The 21,443-nt window shown below is 53.0% G+C and overlaps 6 protein-coding genes across 6 annotated transcripts; 2 read left to right on the top strand and 4 right to left on the bottom strand.

Annotated features, from left to right (window-relative positions):
• Nucleotides 1-1,527: 1,527 nt before the first annotated feature.
• On the bottom strand, nt 1,528-5,109 carry AYL99_10258 (hypothetical protein; the record flags this gene model as incomplete). The annotated part of the gene is made up of 1 exon (XM_018841764.1): nt 1,528-5,109. The coding sequence occupies one exon, from the start codon at nt 5,107-5,109 to the stop codon at nt 1,528-1,530; it is 3,582 nt and encodes a 1,193-aa protein (XP_018688652.1).
• A 1,199-nt stretch (nt 5,110-6,308) lies between these two features.
• Nucleotides 6,309-8,069, bottom strand: AYL99_10259 (hypothetical protein; the record flags this gene model as incomplete). Its single annotated transcript, XM_018841765.1, has 2 exons — nt 6,309-6,390; nt 6,448-8,069. 2 exons carry the CDS (start codon nt 8,067-8,069, stop codon nt 6,309-6,311), a joined length of 1,704 nt encoding a protein of 567 aa, XP_018688653.1.
• A 1,648-nt stretch (nt 8,070-9,717) lies between these two features.
• On the top strand, nt 9,718-11,595 carry AYL99_10260 (hypothetical protein; the record flags this gene model as incomplete). The annotated part of the gene is made up of 1 exon (XM_018841766.1): nt 9,718-11,595. The coding sequence occupies one exon, from the start codon at nt 9,718-9,720 to the stop codon at nt 11,593-11,595; it is 1,878 nt and encodes a 625-aa protein (XP_018688654.1).
• Nucleotides 11,596-11,807: 212 nt separating this feature from the next.
• Nucleotides 11,808-12,848, bottom strand: AYL99_10261 (hypothetical protein; the record flags this gene model as incomplete). Its single annotated transcript, XM_018841767.1, has 2 exons — nt 11,808-12,055; nt 12,116-12,848. The coding sequence occupies 2 exons, from the start codon at nt 12,846-12,848 to the stop codon at nt 11,808-11,810; spliced, it is 981 nt and encodes a 326-aa protein (XP_018688655.1).
• Nucleotides 12,849-14,074: 1,226 nt separating this feature from the next.
• AYL99_10262 (hypothetical protein) lies at nt 14,075-14,621 on the bottom strand (the record flags this gene model as incomplete). Its single annotated transcript, XM_018841768.1, has 3 exons — nt 14,075-14,327; nt 14,402-14,488; nt 14,560-14,621. 3 exons carry the CDS (start codon nt 14,619-14,621, stop codon nt 14,075-14,077), a joined length of 402 nt encoding a protein of 133 aa, XP_018688656.1.
• An 851-nt stretch (nt 14,622-15,472) lies between these two features.
• AYL99_10263 (hypothetical protein) lies at nt 15,473-18,457 on the top strand (the record flags this gene model as incomplete). The annotated part of the gene is made up of 1 exon (XM_018841769.1): nt 15,473-18,457. One exon carries the CDS (start codon nt 15,473-15,475, stop codon nt 18,455-18,457), a length of 2,985 nt encoding a protein of 994 aa, XP_018688657.1.
• Between the last annotated feature and the right edge of the window lie 2,986 nt (nt 18,458-21,443).

A 21,443-nucleotide genomic window follows, 5' to 3' on the forward strand; every position in this document is an offset into this window, starting at 1 on the left:
TCGTGCACCACCAGGAGCCAGACTTCGGGCGGCCGCAAAAACAAAGATCTCGTCCAGCTAGCTTTGCCGTCGCCGGAGCTTGTTCACTAATTATCCCCGCCATGCAGCTCGGACAACTTCTTACCGCAAACTTGGAAAAACTTCCGTGCGAGTACGATCCAAGGTTCCTGGTAAAGTCGGTGAGGACAGCCTTGGGAAATGGGGATCAACGTGCTTCACGAGCTTGAGGTAGGAGTTGCCATTCGCCCTCAGCGTTGTTGCAGGCAAGTATTATCCGCTGGGACCGTGCGAGATGCGTCTGGAACCTGTCTCACATGGCTAATCAAAGTTGGATGGACTTTGCTTCCTAGCGCGAGAGACTTTGAGCTGTTTTCCAGATCGCTGTTATTTGGTGTCTTTTCGCCGACTCTTGCTCTCCAGGGCCTGATGGCGCCGCATACACAGGAATCTTGTTTCCGACTCCCAAAAATGGTGCATTTGCAAAACTAGGTGATTGGGGAAAAACAAGCAACTGCCCATGCAGCTCCTGCGGATTTTTTTTGGTCGCAGTAGCCGGCAAACGAGGACGCGAGATGCAGATGACTGACTGATTAACTCCTCAAGCCAGGATTCCGTCCGAACACCGAGAAAATCCCATCGTCGGGGAGAAGATGCGCTTGAATCTTTTACCGTCAACTCCCCTGCTTTGGTTTCTCTGTCGCGTGGTGCGTTTGGCCTGCTGCTGTCTGCTTCTCCAGGAGGGGAAAGCAATATGCGGGATTGAGGAGGAAGCAAAAAAGAAAGAAAAAGAAAGAGGAGACCAAGACATGCCTCGCTTTCCGAAGGGCCACTCATGCACGCATTTCTTGATATTGACGGACCCTGCGATCAACCCGTAAGGAAGTGGCAGGTCTTTCTCCAGCGTCTAGGTGAGCAGCGAAGGGAAGGGGAGGGAAGGGAGGACAAGAGAAGAGATCTCCCTCCTCCTCCCTCTTCCGCCGCAAATGGCTGTCATGCCTTTCGTTCGTACCTACGTAGCTACATACAACGTAACGTTCTTCTCCATGACTCTCTCTGCCTCCCAGATGTAGAATCTCCCTCTTCTTGCTTTCTACCTGCAAGCGGCTTCCTGTGTGTGAGAGCAGGTCTGCTAGGATCTGTGAGACAAGATACAATAGTAGACTTCGACCCTTGTTTACAGGCCGGGCAACAGACCGTGGTCACTGTGGCATCCTATACTCATGCATGAACATCATGGATTGTCCTACTTTTCTTATATCCCAGAGCCAGACCGAGGTAACTATCCTTCATGGCTCCCCTCCTTGCCCCAATGCTTCCCGGCTGCGCCTGTTTCCCATGAATGCCGACGCGGCCGGTAAAGTGCTTCAGCTCTCGGACTTCCTATCCCAGCGCCGACGCTCCCGAAACAACCCCAGAGAAATGCGTGACACATGATCCAACACAGAGGGCGGTGGTGAGCCCTGGTTCGTCTTGCGCATCTGTTGTCTCGTCCAAATCGTGCATCAGCCCAGCGCATACCCACAGGGTCTATTTCAACCCGAATCCTTCGCTCCCCTGCACCGCCATCCAGAGCTTCTCTTCCAACTTCTCCCTGGACGCATATCGATACAGACTCAGGGTATTAAAACAGGTCCTCGCAATAGGGAATCTTTCCACCGGTTTATTCGTCGATCTTCCAAGTGCATCCATTTCCTCCTTGGCACGAATCAACTGGATGCGGATAATCAGGTTTGTGGCACCCATGGCCGGAATCCGATCGCTGGCCGTGATGAAACTGAGGATTTTCCTTTGATCCCCGGGTGACACGCGTGCAAAGAACTCCCAGAACCAAATAACTTGGGGTTGCTGTTCGGGCGGTCCTTCCTGCTTCGGCCAGCCTTCGTACGTCGCGACCGCGCGCAAGCTAGCGATGTCAAGAGGTTCATCAGAACCTCGCACGAGGAGCTCAATTTCTTCCGGTCGAAATAGAGACAGGGCATTCCCCCCACAGACGGTGAAGAAGCCACGTTTGAACGGCTCGTACTGCCTTGCCACAGCTGTGTCGAGCAGATAGTGGATATAGAGATCCACGAATTCCCGTCGATTCGAGTTGGTCACTGCTCTTTTCTCGCCACCGGGACACAGCGGGACCTGGATAATATCACCATAGCGGTCCATTTCCGCCACGAAGTCGCGACAGAACGTTTCCTCGACGTCGCCTTCAAATTCAAGCAGCTGCCTGAAACCTCGTGCCAGAGCAGGGCGGAACTCAGCCAAGTCTTCGAGAGTAAACCCATGGCCGACTTTAGGAACCGATGACAGCTTGTCGCTGGTTGAGGGCGCCGAAGCTAACATCTTCTTGAAGACAAAGGGGGGGAATGCCACATCCAAAATAGTCGAGTTGTAGATGGCCAGTCCGACCAGCACACCAACCAAGAAGAATTGCTCGGATGATTCGAAGCAAAATGGGTTAAAATAGCAGTAATGAGAATCGTCGTCGTACACGAACAGTCCGTGATGAGGATCAAATATCTCTCTCACCAGCAACAGGAACCACTCCTTGCGAAGACCGCCTGCATCGACCCCTTCTTCGCCCTGAAAATCGATGCGCAGACCCTTCTTGATATCACTACCGCCAGACCCGACCACCTCAGAAACGCCCCGCAGACTGTCCTCGACCAAGCATTCTCGCCGAACTTTGAGTATGAGGTACTGACTGACCGCTTTGCGGCTGAGGATGCTGTCAAAGAAGGCCTCTCTTGCTTTGATTTCCATCTGTCTTTTCGCATCGTGCTCGAGGATGTGGATTTTAGCATAGATACTCAAGAAAAAGGGATACTGGCAAAAGGTAAATTTTGTCTTTGTTGTCTCCCAGGTTTCGAAGTCCGCCACTAGGTCTGCATAGTCCAGCATCGAGTTGTAAAAGTTGCTGATCGGTATTATCTGGCCGTGTGAGTATGCGTGGTACTTAGCATTGAGACCTGGACTTTGCAACCTCTGCTCTTGCGCGGCAAAGGCATCTCTCTTCCGCGCAGTGTGGCCCACATTCGCATGGAAGAGCAAAGCCATGACCCTCGCGGCCACGCGGATTTGCCAGTCTTCACCGTACGAAGACAGCTTGGGCTTTCCATCAGACTTGCCAGCTGAAGTGGAAGAAGGTCTGCCTCCGAGCGCGGCGTGAATTTGAGAGGCGTGGTGCATCCCAGAGTCAGAGAAGCTGGGAACGAGGCCTTCTGTGGGATTGATGGGTCCGTGGGCCGGGCTCTTCTGTAGTCGGGAGAGTCTGTAACTCACAAAACTGCCCACCATTTCTACCGTCCTTTGGAAATGGCCATCAGAATATCTAGAAAACCATGAAACCAGATACTGATGGTTTTCGTTCGAGAGATTGGCCATCAGGCCTAGTATCCGCTTGATTATGCCCGAGTGGTGACCAAGGCTTCCCGGCCGTCTACCGCTGCTCGGAACTCGTTTTGAAGGCGAGTCGCGGGCTCTGTCGTCAATCTGTTTTCCCCCGGGAACAGGCGGGTGAGGTATTGTAATCCCAAACATCTTGCCTGTCTCAAGCCTTGAAGGCGTCAACAACGGATTGGCTAGAAGCAATAACAAGAATCGACAATCCTCGGGATGTTTCAATGGCTGTCTGGGTCGTTTTAAGAGGTTCTCTGTAATCTTCAACAAACTCCGCTGCAGGTGTATTCGGGATTCGATGATATCTCGCTGAATGCTCTCTAATGAGGTCGAATGCCAACACTGCTGTGCCTTCCGATCCGTCAACTTGGACCTCAGTTCGTGCCACCGCTGTTCCCAAAGGTCGCCTGCGTATATCACGAGGCGATACCATTCAGCAAGTTCGAGCCAATTAATCCTGGGATTTCTTGAACTTGCAGAACTGCGAGTCTTCTCTGGCGACCTGTCTCGCTGATGATGAGATTCCTTTCCCGACATGGCTACACGTCCGCTCGGCGCTCCTAACCACCATGACCCGTTCTCGGCGACATCGCCAAGTAGCAGGGTTTTTGCATCGAGCTCAGACAAGAAGATATCCGGCTCGAGTACCGGAGCAGAAGCTGGTTCAGATAACTGTCGCCTTTGTTGTGTCCCCGAACCAGATCTAGGTTTATGTTCCTGAGGTGGTCGGGGAGTGAGGAAAGACTGATTCAACGTGGAACATCCGACAAAACAGCCAGCAATGTAGGTTTCGACCAGACGGAAAACGTCAGTTCTGGGACCGGATGACGTGGGCGAGGGCTGGATAGGCTCTGCAGATTGTCGCCCCCTGGCGTCCTGAAACCTGTTGTTCGTTGGACCAGCCGAGTTGAAAGGATCAGCCGGGTGGCCTTGAACAAAGGATGGCCCGCCATGCCGGATGGCATGCCGGGGGGACAGATTAAAGTCCTCTGGAGGGCTCCCTTGTTTCATCCCCGGGCGTGGAGACGCTGGCGGGGAGTCCTGTTCGTCGTTGAGATGTCCATACAAGGCGCCTTCTGGCGGAGTACCGTCTAACAGAAAAGAGTCCTCGGCTGGTAAGTGATTCTCAATTGGTATGGGGGTAGTGGATGTAAAAAGCTCGTCATGCTCAATGCGAGACTCGAGATACTGCCGGAGGCATCGATCAAGCAGTGTTTTCGTCCTCTCGACAGACAGAGAAACGATTTTGCGCTGGAACGAGGGACCAGCTGCCGACACCTCGGCGTCGTCTTTGGTCTCCGGGTTGTACTCGAGATCATTGATGGTTAGGCAGGTCGTACATCGGAACACCTTAAGCCCCTGTGGCCACCGGACGGTTGAATCGCAGGTCATACACTTTCCTGTGACTGGCTGGCGATCACCCCGTGGCCCCAAGGCTTCAGCATGATACTGCTTCATGGTTCCTTCTTCGTGCCGAGCATCGCGTGTTCCATCAAAATCCATGCCATGCTTGTTCTTTTTCTCCGCTCTTTTCGAACCAAAGATGGACGGGAAGGGATGACTGAAGGACCGACTGTGGTTGAGCTTTGCGGTACCAGAATCTGGTGAATCGGGGAGGGGTTTTCGACGCAGGGTAGGAATCTCGAATGTCTCGGCAGCAGCAGTTGACGGGGGGCGGGGGCAGTGGCCGATTGAGGTCGGTGGTCTTGGGTTGGTCATGGCTTGTACTTCGAGTAAGCTGGACGTTGCGAGGTCGAGGCCGACTAGGATGGTGGTCGTGGGATGCAGAGGATGGCAGCGACGCCATTGTCGTCATGTAGAATTGCGACAGAGCCTCAGAACTCGGCGATGGGGCGAGGCGAACAAGGTATTCATAAGAGTGGGCTAGTGAATCCGGTCCACGGACGCTGCGGTCGATGTCTCAGAACGTGCGGGCTCAGGCGGCAGCGCAGGCTGTGTGCGTGTTTGGTGTATAGTATAGCGTGCCTTGGTCACGATGTTCATTCGCTTAGAAAGCAGATCCCACTGGCGAATATGCCGGAGCAATCCAGCAGTCAATCTCCTGGGATGGTGTCGCAGCACTGATGGTTGAAGTGAAGGTGAAGCAGTCCCAGCATATTGTCCCGTCACAGACGCGTACAATAATGCTGGGAACAGGGCAGGCGCGATCAGCGTCGTTCACAAAGTGCTTGGGGCGAAGGGGAACGAGACGAGACGAGAACAGACCTCATCGCCACCAGACCGAAGTCGAGGTGGGTGCTGTGTCTAGAGGGAAAAGTGGTTCTCATGGCCGCATTGACGAGACTGTTTTGCGAGGGGGAATTTGCCAAGGACTCCGAGAAACAAGATCCAGGGAGTCACCCGCGAGAGTAAGGGTCCCTTGGACCTGACAGGGGGCCCTCTGGCCCTGGGAGCGGCGAGCCTCGGGTCATCGGCGCGCGAGAGTCAGGGGCTAAATTGCTTGATTGGGGGCGTGCATACAGGCGTCGCCCACTGAGAACAGGCCCTGGGAGCCCCGGTGGGGGGACGTTTACATCACTCCCGGGACGTACTGTGCAGGGGGGAATTACGGAGCCTTGCAAGCGAACCCTCTTTTCACTAGGGCTCTGGGGATGTGCCATCGAGGATTCTATTTTCGGTGCTGTATTTCCGTGCAAGTATGATGTTAAACTCTCACTAGGCGTCTTTCCATGTTGGGTGTCCTTCATAGGTCTCCAGGTAAGAGGCAATTGGCCTGTGTCATGTCATACGAGTACGGGTCCTTGTCTCAAATCCATACACGCCTATCCAGTCACTAACCTTCATCTCCTTCTGCTAAAATACATGTGCGGATTCCCTAGCATTTGCCGGCTCGCTAAACCCTCAAACAGACAATATCGTCAATACTCGTCCCGTAGTTGTGTTGACTAGAGCGCCGATTAGCCGTCAAGTCCATATTCTTGAGCTAGCTTGTCGCCAGCAGTCAGCCCAGCGAGGTACGCCGTGGTCTGAGTGTGGTTGCTAGAGAGGCTTGTTAGCATATAATCTCAGATAGAGGCCGTCAGTAGCATGACTTACTTGCAGACGATAGGAATGACACTCATATCAGCCACTCTGAGCTTCTCCACACCAAACACCTTGAAATCTTTGTCCACGACGGCGGTGGCTTCTTCCTTGCCCATCCTCGCCGTCCCCATCATGTGCCACGTCGAACCGCTGTTCGCACGCCAAAAGGCCAGGATATCATCCTCCGAGTCACTCTTGGGGCCATCGATACCCAGAGTGTCTTTCTGGAACTCGGGGCTGTTCATGATTTTGAGGACCTCTCGTGTAGCCTCCACTGCCACTCTTTTGTCAAAAGGGTGGTCGAAGAAGTTGGGGTCGAAGACAAGTGGCTGCTTGGGATCAGCCGACTGAAGTCTCGTGGCTCCTGTCGATTGCTGGTTGAGAACAAACAGAAATATTGTGGTTCCGGCTTGGGCGTTCTCTGGGTCGATGAAATTGGGAAGCCATGGCCCATTGAGGATCACCTCGTAGTGAGGAACTGTCGGCTCCCGCAGGAAATCTTGCTGTTGTTGTGGGAGAGCTTTGAACTCGGGGCTGTCATACAACTTCTCCGCCTTGAAATACCCAATGCCCATGGCGCAACTGTACTCCGAAAATGGCCCGCTGCCGTCTTTCGCCCACGCAGCTCGGGCTGCGGCTTGAAGCTCCTTGCTTCTGTAGAAACGGGTTCTGTCGCTCGTGTGGTCCGCTCGGAGGGCCGGAATCATGATATGATGGTGATCCTTGAGGTTCCTTCCGACGTTTTCGTTGCCTTTGACGATGGGAATGTTGAACCTTTGGAGTTCCTCCACAGGGCCAATGCCGGAATGCAAAAGGATCCTTGGAGAGTCAAGGGCGCCAGAAGCCAAGATGACTTCTTTGTCAGCCTGGAATATGCGCCCTTCGAGGGTTTTGATACCGGTCGCCTTGGTACCATCGAAAGTCACCTGAGCCACTTCGGTATCGACCAGGATGTGTAAGTTACTGGGTGCTCCGGCCAACGCGTCTGCTGATGTCGATCTTACTCCTTTTTGTGCGCTTGTAACGCACGCAGCAAGGCCGATTGGATTTCCGTCATTGTGGTCTGGATTGAAACTGACGCCGTTGGCGTACCAGATGTCCATCAGTGCCGTGCAGGAAGGCTCCCAGACCTTGGGAAAGCCGACTTTGACGGGGCCAGCGGACCCATGGTCTTTCGGATTAGGATCAAGGTACCGCCGAGCATCAGCAGGTACATCAGCTGTGGAATAGGACTCAATCCGTTTATATCTCTTCTGGGCGTTGGTCCAGCTCCATTCGTCGTCGCCGACGAGGTGTGCAATCTGATCGTGGTCGTCCTTCGGGCCAATAGTCCAGACGGAAAAGTTGATGCTGGTGCTTCCTCCAAGGCCTTTGCCACGATCGTAGTCAACAATGTTTCCATCGAACCCTTTGATGGGTGCCGTCTTATAACCCCAATTCTGCGAGGGGATCATTCGATGAATCCATCTGTCTGCGTCGGCACGGGTATCCTTCGAGTCATTCTTACCTCCAGCCTCGACGAGAAGGACCGAAGGTCGTTGTTTGCTGTTTACCAGGCGAGCCGCGAGGATGGCTCCTGCGGCGCCGGCGCCGACGACGATAAAGTCGAATCTCTCTGGCATAAAAGAGCCCATCTTTGCTAGAGGAATGTCAGTGACTAGCTGTTTTCGGGATGTGGTCGATAGTGTCAAAGGAGCAGGTATGTTTCGTGTATATGTCTTTCTTTAAGAAGAGGACGACCACCCCTTCGGCCGCCATTCGCGACATTATATACGCAAACCTGACATGGCGAAACACGCTACATGAAATCAAATCCATTCGAGCTGACTGTGACGCTGCCTAGACGAAGGGACGCCCAACGCCCCTCCATAGAGCCAGATTCCTTCGACGAAAGAACCGATACCTCCATGCCCATGATCAAACGCGGCGCGGAGGAAGGTCGGACAGGGGCAACATTGGTTAGGTCTGACAGAAAACAAGAGCATGAAGGTCTAGAATGTGCTGGCCATGTTCAATGCTCATCGCCATACTAGACAAAGGTTGAACTTCTTCCACACCGACTCTCATCATCAACCTTTCGGTTAATGGTGACGGGAGACGGGGCATGGATGGGCTCAAATAACGGAATTGCCTCAAGAGGTTAGCTCTCCACATGGACTTCAACTTTGATTCGATATCATCATAGACAAGGATGGAACGTCGAGCTGAGTCATGTTGAAGCAAAGCGACCGCAGCAGCAAACAGAACATTGCTGGCATTTGCTCTTTTAGCAGCTGACCAAGCCAAGGAGGCTCAAGAAAGTCTGTCTGGCGGTCCAAGAACCATAGCCCTCGGACACCAAGGCAAAGGGGAAAGACGTGATTTCTCCTTCCGGTAGAATACGAAGCCTAGAGGCAAGACCAGCCACTGGATGTGAATTACCATACTTTATTCTCACACGGAACGGAGTGGTTCGAAGCCAAGCCTGAGTATGGACGATGGAGTCGCTCATGCTCGTTGCGTAGCGCTCTGGGTCAGACGGACAGCCACCTGGTCGCTGATTTTGCGTCGGGCTTGATTGGCTGCGTGGCTGATTCCTTGCTGGGTATTCCATGCCTATCCTGGTATGCTTGTAGACATGAACGCATATGGACCCCGGGCAATGAGCGTTGTTGTAGCCTGGTCGTTGTAGGATTTAGGTGTTCGAAGAGGGGGTAAGTCTGATTGTACTATGGAGACTGTCAGTGGAAACACGAGGTACCTCACACCTTGTTCAGCTTAGCCTTTCGATTAGAGTGCATGACAGATAACATCTGGTGAGGCTGCTGTCGTCTGTTCCGAGCATGATGACAGACATTAGATAATATATCGAGAAAATATGGGGTGGGTTGCACCAAGGAACATAGGGGCATGGGGGGGCACCAATGAATACACCATTACTCATCAGATCCGTTTCCTGCGCGAGAAAAAAAGCAACGCACCATAACAGATACGAGGCACATTTTGATCGAATTTTCTTACACGGCCACCGCCTCTCTATCCTCCTCATACCACGTCCCCGACGCCGTCGACGGGCATGAGCTGATACCCTCCTACATGGAACTGGTCACGAGGTGTCGGGACTCATCATGTTTGCGGCAAATCAGACCGTATGCGCACCACCTCTGCCGTCGCGTCAAACTCGGACGATTCCTCTCCTCCAGTCATCGTCCTCTATCCAGTGTCACGGCCGAGTCCGAGCCACCACGCTCGGGGTCTCATTCTCACCATGTGCTGTCGACTCATGTTCCTCTGCAGGCTCTGATGCCTCCCTCGACGACCCCGAAGTTCCAGGCTGAAAACAGAAATCCCAGTCCCACCCGCCTTCCAGTATCCTGTCCCGGTTGTGGTGCGCTCACGCAAGATGTCGACCCTGGACAAGCGGGTTTCTATACATTGTCAAGAAAAGCGGTGGTGAAATACCTCAGAAACCTCGAGAACTCGAGGCGGCTGCAGAATGAAGGACACGATAGCACAGACGAAGCACATGCCCAAGCCTCTCTCGGCTCAAAAGATGATGAAAGTCTACGTGAAGAGCACGGTATAGTCCAGTCTGAACTGCAAATTACACCTCCTGTATGCGATAGATGTCATTATTTGATTCATGACTCTCGTGGTAACCCCATCGCGCATCCGTCCATTGAAGCAATTGCAGATTCGATCGCGGAGTCGCCCTTCTCCAAAAATCATGTCTACCACGTTCTCGATGCTGCAGATTTCCCCATGTCTCTCATCCCTGCAGTCTACAAGAACTTGTCTTTGGCGAAACCACGAACTCAGAATCGTAGGTCTCAGCATTCGTTTTCATCCCGGCCCTCTGTGTCTTTCATCATCACCAGGTCTGATCTGCTCGCCCCGAACAAGGAGATGGTGGACAGCATGATGCCCAAATTCATCGCCATTTTGAGGACAGCCTTGGGTCGCATGGGTCAAAAGCTCAGGCTAGGCAATGTGCATCTGGTCTCGTCAAAACGAGGATGGTGGACGAAGGACATCAAAGAGAGCATTTGGCACAGGGGCGGCGGCAATTGGCTGGTGGGAAAGTTCAACGTGGGAAAGTCCAATCTCTTCGAGGTCCTTTTCCCGAAAGGCTCGCACGGCAGAGCACCTGTATATGCAGAAACTCAGCAACAGCAGGACATCGAGTCTGCACAGAAGTCTGCCGATCCAACATTTTTCTCTGAGAAGAAACTGTTGCCCCCCCCTCAGCCTGAGGTTCCATTTCCATCCATGCCTTTGGTGTCAAGCTTGCCAGGGACGACAGCATCCCCAATCCGACTGCCTTTTGGCAATCATAAGGGAGAGCTGATTGATATGCCAGGGTTGGAACGCGGGGGTCTTGAACAATATGTCAGACCCGAGGACAAGGCTGACCTAGTCATGGTACATCGTCCGACCGTCGTTCAACATGTTATCAAACCCGGCCAATCCTTGCTTCTAGGAGGAGGATTGGTCCGTATTACGCCGCTGCTTAATGAATCCGACCCGAGTACCACTATGCTGGCGTATCCCTTTGTTCCGCTTAAAAGCCACGTCACGTCTACAGAGAAAGCGTTGAGCACACAACAGCAAGAGCGCGAAAGCGGTGTCGAATCGATCCTGGCTGAAGGGGCAGGGACTTGCATGTCTTCAGCAGGTCGATTTAAACTGCAGACCGACGTCACAAAGTCTAGGGCCGGCTCCATGATCAGGGCTGGTGTCGACATTGACAAATTACCGTTCCGCGTCTATGCGGCAGATATCCTCATCGAAGGAATTGGATGGGTGGAACTGGTCTGTCAGGTTAGGAAAAGCAAGCGCGTACATCAGCCTGAGTCGTCTCCTGAACACTCTCCCGAGTCAGACGGCGCCGAATCCGGAGTGCCCACGGCCAAAGGCCTGTCAATTGGTACAAGCATATTTACTCCGTTCACCTCAGTTCAAACAGAAGAAAACCGGAGCCCGCCGCCTGCTGGTTTTCCTGAGGTCGAGGTCTTCACCCCAAGTGGCAAATTCATCGGACAAAGAACCTGCCTCGATGTGTGGCAAATGTGGAATACAGGAAAGCCTCAGACGAAGAGAACCGCGCGTCCTCGCAAGCCGATGAGTGGCGCAAAGAAACGAGAGAAGCTACGCCGGAGGGCTGCCTTGATCACAACCTGAATAAGGATCATATCGCCTGGGGGGATGTCCACCCTGCCTAATCAATGACCAACGAAGATATAAAAATGAACAATTCATTCCATCCATGTATGGATTGCAGTATGCTGTGTCATTTCCGGCTGTCAGCGTCTGTGTTCACTGCGGCCTGGCCAAAAGGAATCACAGGGATTACCCTTCCTCTGTACCCATCCTCTTTACTTTCTGACCGTTGTTCAGTCTGTCAAGACGACAATCTTGCCACGCGCAAGGTTCTTCTCCATGGTATCGTGGGCCTCGACAATCTGGTCCAATTTGAACACTCTCCCAATCTGAACAGCCAAGGTGCCTGCCTCGATCTGCTTGAGCAGGTCGTTCAGGGGAGTCTCTCTGAATTCGTTTGGACCGCCCGAGTACACCGTCAAACAGACAGTATGGGGGATGAGCTCCATTGGGTAGAAGTTTTCCATAGTCCAACTGTTGCCTATGAGATCAATCATCATCAGCACGACTCAAAACAAAAGAGGACGCAGTCGACACTCACCAACAATGCCCGCCATGCATACAATCCCACCTGGGACAGCGCACCGCAAGGAATCTCTCAGAGTGGTCGTTCCTACCAACTCTAAGACTTTATCGAATTTATTGTCTTTGACCTGATCGGCAACGTGACCATCGTCTATAATGATCTGATCAATCCCATTCTTGTGCATCAATTCCGCCGTCGCCTTTCCATCACTCCTGGTTGTGCCCGCAACAAAGCAACCAAGGTTCTTCGCAATGGCCGCCGCCGCCAACCCAACAGAGGTGGTGCCACCACGGATGAGCAGACGATCCTCGCGCTTCAGTTTGAGCGATTTGAATAGACAGCCATAGCTCGTCTGCAACATCTCTGGCACACTACCCACGATGGTCCAATCCAGGTCCGTCTCCAGCGCCTGTGTGTTGTCCACCTTGACGCAGGTATACTCGGCATAGCCGCCGTCGAAGTCGCGACCCATGCCTCCCATGGCAGTGGCCACCTTTTGCCCGACCTTGAACTTGCCGCTGGGACACTTTTCGACGAGACCGGCGGCCTCAATGCCCAACACACGGGGGAACTTGACACCGGGACTGTGGCCCTGACGAGTAAAGAGCTCGGAGCGATTGAGGCCAAAGGCCTTGATGTGGATGAGGACCTCGTCCTCCTTGGGCGTGGGAATTGGAAGCCGTTCGATCTTAAGAACTTCGGGCCCGCCGGCCTGGTGGATCACCACGGCCTTCATGGTCGTCGCCATCTTGTATGCAATACGTCGTCGCGGTCCTCCCGGAGGCGAAGGAAGCTCGCACGTGGACCTGGTGATTTCGGAGTTCGAGAGAATCCGGATAGGCTCCCCGTGTCTGCAACTTGGGCAGGGGGCGACAATCTATCTATATTCCTTATAACACACTGTGTGATCTTGTGCAAGACTAGAAACCTCGCAAGCAAGCCCTGTCAACTCTGAAGGCCTGTGACTTTTGGCGAAGACGAAGAGGAAAAAAGACTCCTCTGCTCAGATTCCAGACTTCTTATTTATTCCAGCGAGACCGATTTACCTCCTTCTCTCCTCCTTCCGTCCGCTTCTCAGGGATCTCTGGCGGCTTCTCAAGCCCGTGTTCAACTCCTGGATAACTCACCTGCATATGGGGGAGAACGACCGTAACCGGAATAGGCTGGTGTTGACGCGTATAGATCTGATTAATCCAATCCCTTGGAGCCCCTTGTACTTCTTTACAGTCAGAGTCGGAGGTGGACGTACCGTCTGTCTGAGCTGGGTTTGAGACGACGGAGGAGACGTAATAGTAGGTAGTCGTAGTAAGATTTGTTCGGGTTCGGATTCGGGTTCGGTTTCGCGTCGATTGCCGAATCTGCTTCTTGTTCTTGTTCATCCTCTTCTTGCTGTCCCCAACATCCGTACTTCATGCCGACCTCCCTCTTTCTGTTGTCTTTTTTCCCATAACAACGTGCTCGGAATGGAGTTGAGATGCTTCCGAGCGAGGAAGCTTGCTCGTGAAGTTTGCAGCTGCTAAACCCAGCTGATCTTGAATGGGCCTTTCAACGCCGCTTTCGTGGCGGTGTAGTGTGAGACGAGTGGATTGGGCAGTCGCCATCTTCTGCGCTCACCCATAGAGCGAGCATTTTAAGAAGTCAGGCTGGCCACTGTCGTTTAAGATGTCGGAGCATCACAAGGGTTTTGTCAATAGGGACCAAAACATGAGAAGCGAAGCTCAGCACTGTGCCATTAGGATTAAACCAATAGAGTAGTACTCTCTCTACAGACGTGTCCAACAAAGGCGGATCCTTCAATTTCTCAGGATCGAGAGAAGCCTTGTTGTACTCCAAACGCCAAAACAGCCTTATTTCTACCCAATGTATCGTAACACAAGAGGGGTGTGTTTGCAATTCCAAAGCCAAACGAGGTAAAAACCCATCCATCATTGATGCAGCAAAACCGGGAACCAGCAGTCATGTTCTTGGGGTATCTTATCGGGATCCATCTGCTCTCACGGACGACGGAGAGCTCGCTTGTTGGCCGTCACTGTCGCCAGAGCTATCCTCTTCCGTGTCGTTACCTGCGGCACTGAACGTATCGGCAGACACAGGTTTCCGTTTTGTGATCATTTGGCTTTGCTGTCGTCTGTGCTTGGCTTCAAGGCGTTTCAGCTTCTCGTCTGCTTCGCGCAGTTTCGTCTCTAGCGTCTCGAGTTCGTATCTTTGGGAGAGGACTGTGTCTTGCCTGCATTTCAGGGGATCGCTGTCAGTCAGGTCCAGCTGGCAAGTGGGGGAGAGGAGGATCGGGAGACGGCATACTTTTGCACCACCGATTCCTCCAATGCGCCGATGCCCTTGAGCTTGAACAAATCGTCCAGGGCAGCAGAGAAGTCGAGAGCGATGGTTCTAAGCAGGAGAGTCGAGTTAGCATCCTGGGAAACATATAGAGAAGAGGCTCGTCACAGGGAGGTGCTTACGACTGTGGGCGTCCCTTGGGTTGCCAGCCCGCATCGGGATTGGTTTCGTTTGAGGTACTCATTGTTATCGTCGAGTCGTGTATGCTGTCGTGTAGAGAGGCAGACAGAAGGGCAGCCAAGGGCCAAAGAGCGACTCCAAGATGTCGAGATATTGATATATTGTATCGCAGTTGCGTATGAGTCGTGCAAGGCAGCAGATTGTAGGCAACGAATGGGTCACTTGATATCGAAATCAAGCGGACGATGTGCGATGAGCCTCAGGCAGACCACTTGTCCATGCCGTCTACCCAGGTGCGATGGAGGAGAAGAGGTCGTGATTGCCTTGTCTGCCATCTGAGGCACAGACCGCACCCTTGGACGAGATTGTCGCGCCCAGCATCCTAGCAAAAGGGGTTCACCGGTCGCGATGGTCCCTGAGCAACTGGATACCATAGGGAGAGTTTAGGGCGCAGGGACTAGAAGTATTAGGCCTGCTCAAGATGATTGGGGCGTGCCGATCCCCGGGCCCCAGCCTAGTGAGCCCCAGAAATAATTGGCTGCCTACGCCTTGAAACCGCTGGCAGGCACCTGGGCACCGAAAAGACCAAGAACGTTCGGCTACTAGGCTAGCACCCAGTTGGATGATTTGCTTTCTGCTCCCTTACCAAACACTGTGTAGCGTGTCTGTCGCATCAAACAATTTTGCAAATTTCACCGTTGAGCACTCAGCAGTTTCATTTCGTGTCACTGCATTTTCCTTCGTTCCATCTCCACCACCACTCTCCTTGTGCCTCCCACGTCCAAGGTCGTCCGTCGACGCGTTTCTGGGCCTCTGCCCCCTCATTGGGCTCGTGGTTTCACTTTCCCAAAGAGGCACACTCCGTCGCATCTGTACCCCAGAGCGACTTGTTCCTTCAACCACCGCGACGATGGGATGCCTTCACTAAAAGCCTATACGCCTTATGAGACACTTGCATTCTGCCAGTCTGTCGTCCACCATGGCTCCGATACCGCCGCTTTTGAGGGCATCGCGACCGCCTTGAATGCTAACCAGCTGATTCGAGAGAGCGAAACATATGACCAGACCCGTTTGACGGCCACGGCGTTGCAAGGACTGTACCATGAGCTTCTGGTCGAAGAGAGGAATGCTCAGACACCCCCCATGGTGAATGGCGACAATGGTTTGAATGGTACAAATCCCCGTAAGCGGAAGTTGTCCACCTCGCCCGCTCCACCTCCAGCTGCGACCGAAGACGACGGCGATGAACCAAGAATACTGCAAGCGCTGGTGGACAAGCTCTATGCTCGCTTCAGAGAACAAGCCATAAAAGAGATTCGACAGGAGGAGGAAGACTACCTCACACTGCAGGCCGAAATTGCGGAACTGGAGAAGGCTGAAGAGCACACCAAGAAGCAGCAGATCGATTCTGATCAAGCAAAAACACCACGAGTCGGATCGCCCAAGATAGCCGCAGAGGTAACACCCAAGCCGCCAGCAGTCGACAGCATCACGGACCCCACACTCAGAGTGCTGCCCACCGGCCTCGAGGCCCGTCGAAGCGAGCAGATCATCTCAGGTGGCATAGCGACTTCAGCGGCCGATGCAGAAGTGTCGCCCACATCAGTTCGCAGCACTCTACACCGAGCTGGAACACCTGCTCGTTCTCCGGTTCCTACGATCGCACCAAAAGTATCCGCAGAATCTGCCTCGATAAGATCGTCGCAACCAGCTCCAGCACATCCTCCACACCAGTCTCCTGGAGCCTTTCATCGTACTCTCCCGGTCCCTTCTCCTCAGCGCCCAAACTATGGCGCCATCAACCCTCAGCATTTCCAGCCTGGTCCACAGGGTCAACCTGTACCGGTATTACCGCAATATGCGGGATCGCCTCATATGCCTCCACCTGGAGAATTTCCTCCTCAGAAGCGTGGAAACTCAGCACCTGGTCAAGGAAGAGGCTCGCCTGTCCCAATGCAGTCTCAACAACCCTATCCAGGGTATGCTGGGTATTCTCAGCAACCTCCCTGGCCTCACCATATGCCTCCTCAATACTCCCAGCCTCCGCCGTACGCCAACTCGCCATATTATATCCAATCACCTACTGGGCGGCCTTCAATACCATATCAAACTCCGCATCATCCGGGATACGCCCCATATCCACAAAGCCCCGCGATCCTCTACCACGGACAACCCATACATCCTCTAATACGGCCGTCACCACAGTCTGGTCAGCCACATCATGGCTATCCCGGTTCTGCGAATGTGACACCAGTGCCTAGAAGTGGCTCGCAGCAGACATCACAAAGAGGCAAATCGTCCACGCCGTGGAAAAGGCGTTCTCAAATTCCTTCTGATGTACGGCCGCCTAGCCCGACCCGTCCAGAGCGCGAGGTTAGTCCTCTCACTGATACGGAGTCACCAACTCGGGCCGGACAGGAGAACAAATCTCCCAGAAAGCTGGACCACAAGGCTGATGAAAGTGATTTATCTACACGAGAGATGGTGCAGCCAGCTAGAGGTCGACAGGCGACGAGTCTGACACCCAGCGCATTTGCCGGGTCACGGTCGCAATCGCTCGCTTCTTTCACGTCGGATACACCCACAGATAGGCGCAAGAAGGGTGGACAGGCTCAAAAGATCAAGGCTGAGCCACCAAGTACTCCTGTACCAATGCCATCGGATACCGAACAGCCCGTTCAAAGACCAAACAATCGGCGCGGAAGACCTCGAGCCACTCTTTCGACCTCCAAAAATGATCATATCCAAACTGCTGTCGGTACAAACAAACGCAAGCGATCTCCAGGCGGCGATTCTGCAACTCCTCCGCCTTCAATCCCAACGCAGTTGCCATCTCCCGCAATCACGACAGCGCCACAGTTGCAACCTGAACCCGCTGTCGGTCGTCAACTCTCGGTTTCCTCGTCGTACGATCCCTCACTCGTTTGTGTATCTAAAAGTTTCGCAAAACCGGCCCAACTCTTGTTGAATGACCTTGTCTCCCACAAACTCGCGAGCATTTTCGCCAAGCCGCTTTCCGAGCGCGACGCGCCAGGATATAAAGATCTTGTATCAAGACCTCAGGATCTGAAAAGCATCAAGGCGGCGATCACGAAAGGAGGCAAGGCGGCTCTGGCGGCGATTGAGGCATTTGAAGAGAGAGCCGAAAGCAAAATCGCAGGGGCAAACGACGGTGGTAGGGAGCAGATTTCGACGAACAATGCGACGGCGCTCACGACAACAACTCCCACGACTGCCTTGGATGGGAACACAACAGGGGGAGAAAGAGCGCTGGGAAATGGGGTCTACGTCGTCCGAGCAACGGAAGACCTGGTCCCTCCCAAAGGAATAGTGAACTCGGCACAGCTGGAGCTGGAGCTGGTACGGATGTTCGCAAATGCAGTCATGTTCAACCCTTTGCCAAGCTCAGAACGAGGATTCGGCCGCTTTCTGCGCCTCAGAAAACGGGGCGGAGATGTTGCTCCCCACTTGAAGTCCCTGCATGGGTATCACGATACAGGGGCAGTAGAGAGCGAGGAATCGGATGGAGGCAGTCCTGGCGAGGAGGTCGGCATAATCTCGGACACACGAGAGATGTTCGAGGACGTTATGACCAAGATTAAGAGGTGGAAAGAGCTTGAGTTTGAAAGACTGGGCAACGTGGGCGCTGGGTTGAACACAGAGACGGAGCACGCGGTCGCGACGCCAACTCCGAGCACCCTGAAGTCATCGCTCCAAGTGCCAGCTCAGGAGAGTACCAGTGGCAATGACAGTGCGAATGCGAGCGTCGTTATCAGCGCTAACCCAAGCCTCCGGCATTCGGAAAGTGTTGAGAAAGAGGATGAAGGAACAACTCCGGGTACACCAGCAGCGACGGGAACGGGCACAGCGAGGAAAAGGAGGCGCATCGCGGACGGTTAGCGGCCTGCTGTGATGCGGTGACCGCTGCCCGGAGATCGTTGTGATTTGCAGAAGTTCTCAGCCCTGCATCCCATGTCAAAGTCCGAGTACCTGAGCACCTACTGAGGTCACAGAGGGCTAGGGACAGTGTGCCTGGCACCGGTGTGTGTAAAAACATGGACAATGAGCTTTCAGCAAGGTGTATGACGGGGATCATCTGTTTTCACGGCTTTGGATAGATGTGACAAAAGCCGCGATCGAGAAGAGATTGTGGCGGATGATAAAAGACTTAATGATCGCTCTACTCTGACATTAGACGTGTTTCATTTCGCACTCGTGCTCGAGGAAGGCGCCAGATAATAGCATGTGTGCGTATGGAAGTACCCGAAAGAGAGAGCGAGAAAATTCTTGTCAATGTCGCATGAATGATGATACTGCGCCATTCATTCATTCAATCGCTCTCTCGTTCGTTGCTTGGGACGACCAGCTCCTTAATACCCGTCTGTCTCCCTGTATGTATTATACCCATCCAGTGTTACCAGATCAGGCGCAGGGTGCAGTACAGAGTTAGATATATATATATATATATATACCTACGATCGTATGTATCTCTAATGACTCTTGTCTCATCGATCACACATGCATGCATGCATAGGGCGACGAACGACGTTGGTGGACTTTTTCTACCTATTATGGCATACAAGGACCGAGAGACGTGTATACGAGGTACGAAGGACTATATAGCTTCGAGGATCATTATCCGGTATTATTATCTATCGAATAACTTGTTAGCCCCTTCAATCTTGGTTCCTTTCTTCTGTGTTTCCGGTTGTTTGAATGCTTCTGACGTCGCGAACAACCGTTTACTGCCGTGAACACACCGTGCTTTGGGCTTGGGTGGGGTGAGACGAGAGTGCGAAGGCGGATGGGAACCCCGAAGAGGAATGCGAAGGGAAAACGCAATGTCCGTAATATTGGAATAACTTGCCTTGTATCTGCGGTGTATTTCATTTCTTCTCCAGCTGGACAATATTGTTTCTGTAGTCCGTTTTCCTCCTCTGCCTCTCTCGTCCTGACTGGTTTTGGACTTGCTTTGCCTCGAGCCATTTGTTCACTTTCCTCTTCCTGCTTGATGAATGGTTGTTTTCAGTTCTGGCTTGGCCTTTGACTTTGGTGTTTAGCTTTTCGGCTTCTGGCTCTGGCCTTGGCTGGCCAATCCCTCTGGATTCTTTTTCCAGTCGGGTCCAAGCGGATGAAGCTGCCGGTCCTGCCCTGAGGGAGGCGGAGGTGGCACTGGGTATCTATCTCAACCCGTGGGCTTTGGTCCTGTGGGTATGTGGACCTGTGACGTTGTAACCAGAGAGAGCATTAGCACAAACATACCGTCGACTGGATACCCAGGTATCGGATCGACCGACTATCAGATAGAGTCCACTCCCGCTTTTCGTCGAGCTGAGTGCAAGCCTTCGTCTTGATCAGTCACTCAAACAATCAATTATTCAAACTTCCGGGTCATCTTTGCTGCTCGCAGGCAAACACGACTTTGGTTAGTCATATGTGCATTCTCCCCGCGAACCATACTTACATGGTCATCCACTTCGGAAGTCTGATGGCATGTCCGAATGCTGCCATTCCTCGCCACCATTGGAGTTTAACTGAAAAGGAAGAGAAAATCCGAAAGGTATGTCGTCCGATAGCAGTTCGGCTTGCCCGCGCATCACGCACGTCTGTATGCATGCATGCATGCATGCACACACACACATGCGTGAATGGCTGAATGGCTGGTGGATGCCCCCATAAGCAGCTGGTCGAATCGGAGGGTAACGGGGCTCTCTTACTGCAGCAACTGGAGTCATACAGCTCAGAACTGCAATGTACGTCCATTGGATGGCCCCTTTCGCAGGGCGCGCAAACCCGACATAGCGCACCCACAACACGACAAGCTGTCTCCGGTTTCCCTTGGATAATAAGGTTGGTGAATCATGAGAGGAGTCTCTTTCGTCAAAAGGTCGAATTGTTGGCCTTCGGACGGATGTTCATGTACGGTGCACAATAATAATAGCAATGAACGGCGACCGAAAGATTGCGGTGGAGATCTTCCGTTCCCAGCAATCAAGACAACTCAAGGAGTCCTTGCGAGATATGGCCAAGATTTCTGAATGGCCGGGATACAACCTGGAGACCTGCTATCGCCGTACCGGTCGGTACAGTATCAAACGTGGTAATCAACTCGAAGGCCGCGTCATGTCTTGACAGGAAGTTCGACGCGACTTGCGCGACTTTCGAGCTCATTGCAACAAGTGCTCGTACGGGACTCGCGTTAGCCTAGGTCCCATCAGTTTCAGGCTGCGCTTCCTGGCCACGCTGCTCACGCCACCATCGTCGGACCCTGAATGAACCATGTGCTGCCTGTAGGACATCCTGGGTGAGGGAGGCTGCATCCATCCTTGATGTGGGGGTTGGAAATTGATCTCGTCCGGCAGGAAATACTAAAAGAAGTGACAACCCCTTTTTGAGAAAGCGATCGCTGTCGGAGGATAACCTTATCTTGGACTTTGATTGCTTAGAGAATATGGCAACTTCGGAACGGGGGCTGAGTTTCTCCGCAGTCGACCAAATTTCTGGTGTTTCAGGTTTTGGCCCAAGTTTGGAGACCCCGATCAGCCCATGGAAAGACCGGGTTGCCTATCGGGCTGGGGATATCCACATAGCTTGTAGTGTTATCTGAAGACGAAGGATGATCCCTGGAGTTCTCATGGTCTTTGTCCCTAGTCAAAAAGTTGTCAAAATATAGATATTGATTGAGACCAGTGTCTCAGAGGTGAATTTGAGGTGTGGTGAACGTTGGGATGCCCCAGAATTGCAGTTCACAGGTGGGAGCACCCATCAAACCGGGCTGAAAATCCGTGTTTCCAGATTTGGTGGAGGCAGGGGATGACAATGTCCCAGTCTCTGAATCAAAGAAAACCGCAGCTGGGATGTCACTTGCCGGTACGGCCCAGTTTGC

This window comes from Fonsecaea erecta, assembly GCF_001651985.1.
Source record: "Fonsecaea erecta strain CBS 125763 chromosome Unknown Scaff11, whole genome shotgun sequence".
Taxonomy (NCBI): Eukaryota; Fungi; Ascomycota; class Eurotiomycetes; order Chaetothyriales; family Herpotrichiellaceae; genus Fonsecaea; species Fonsecaea erecta.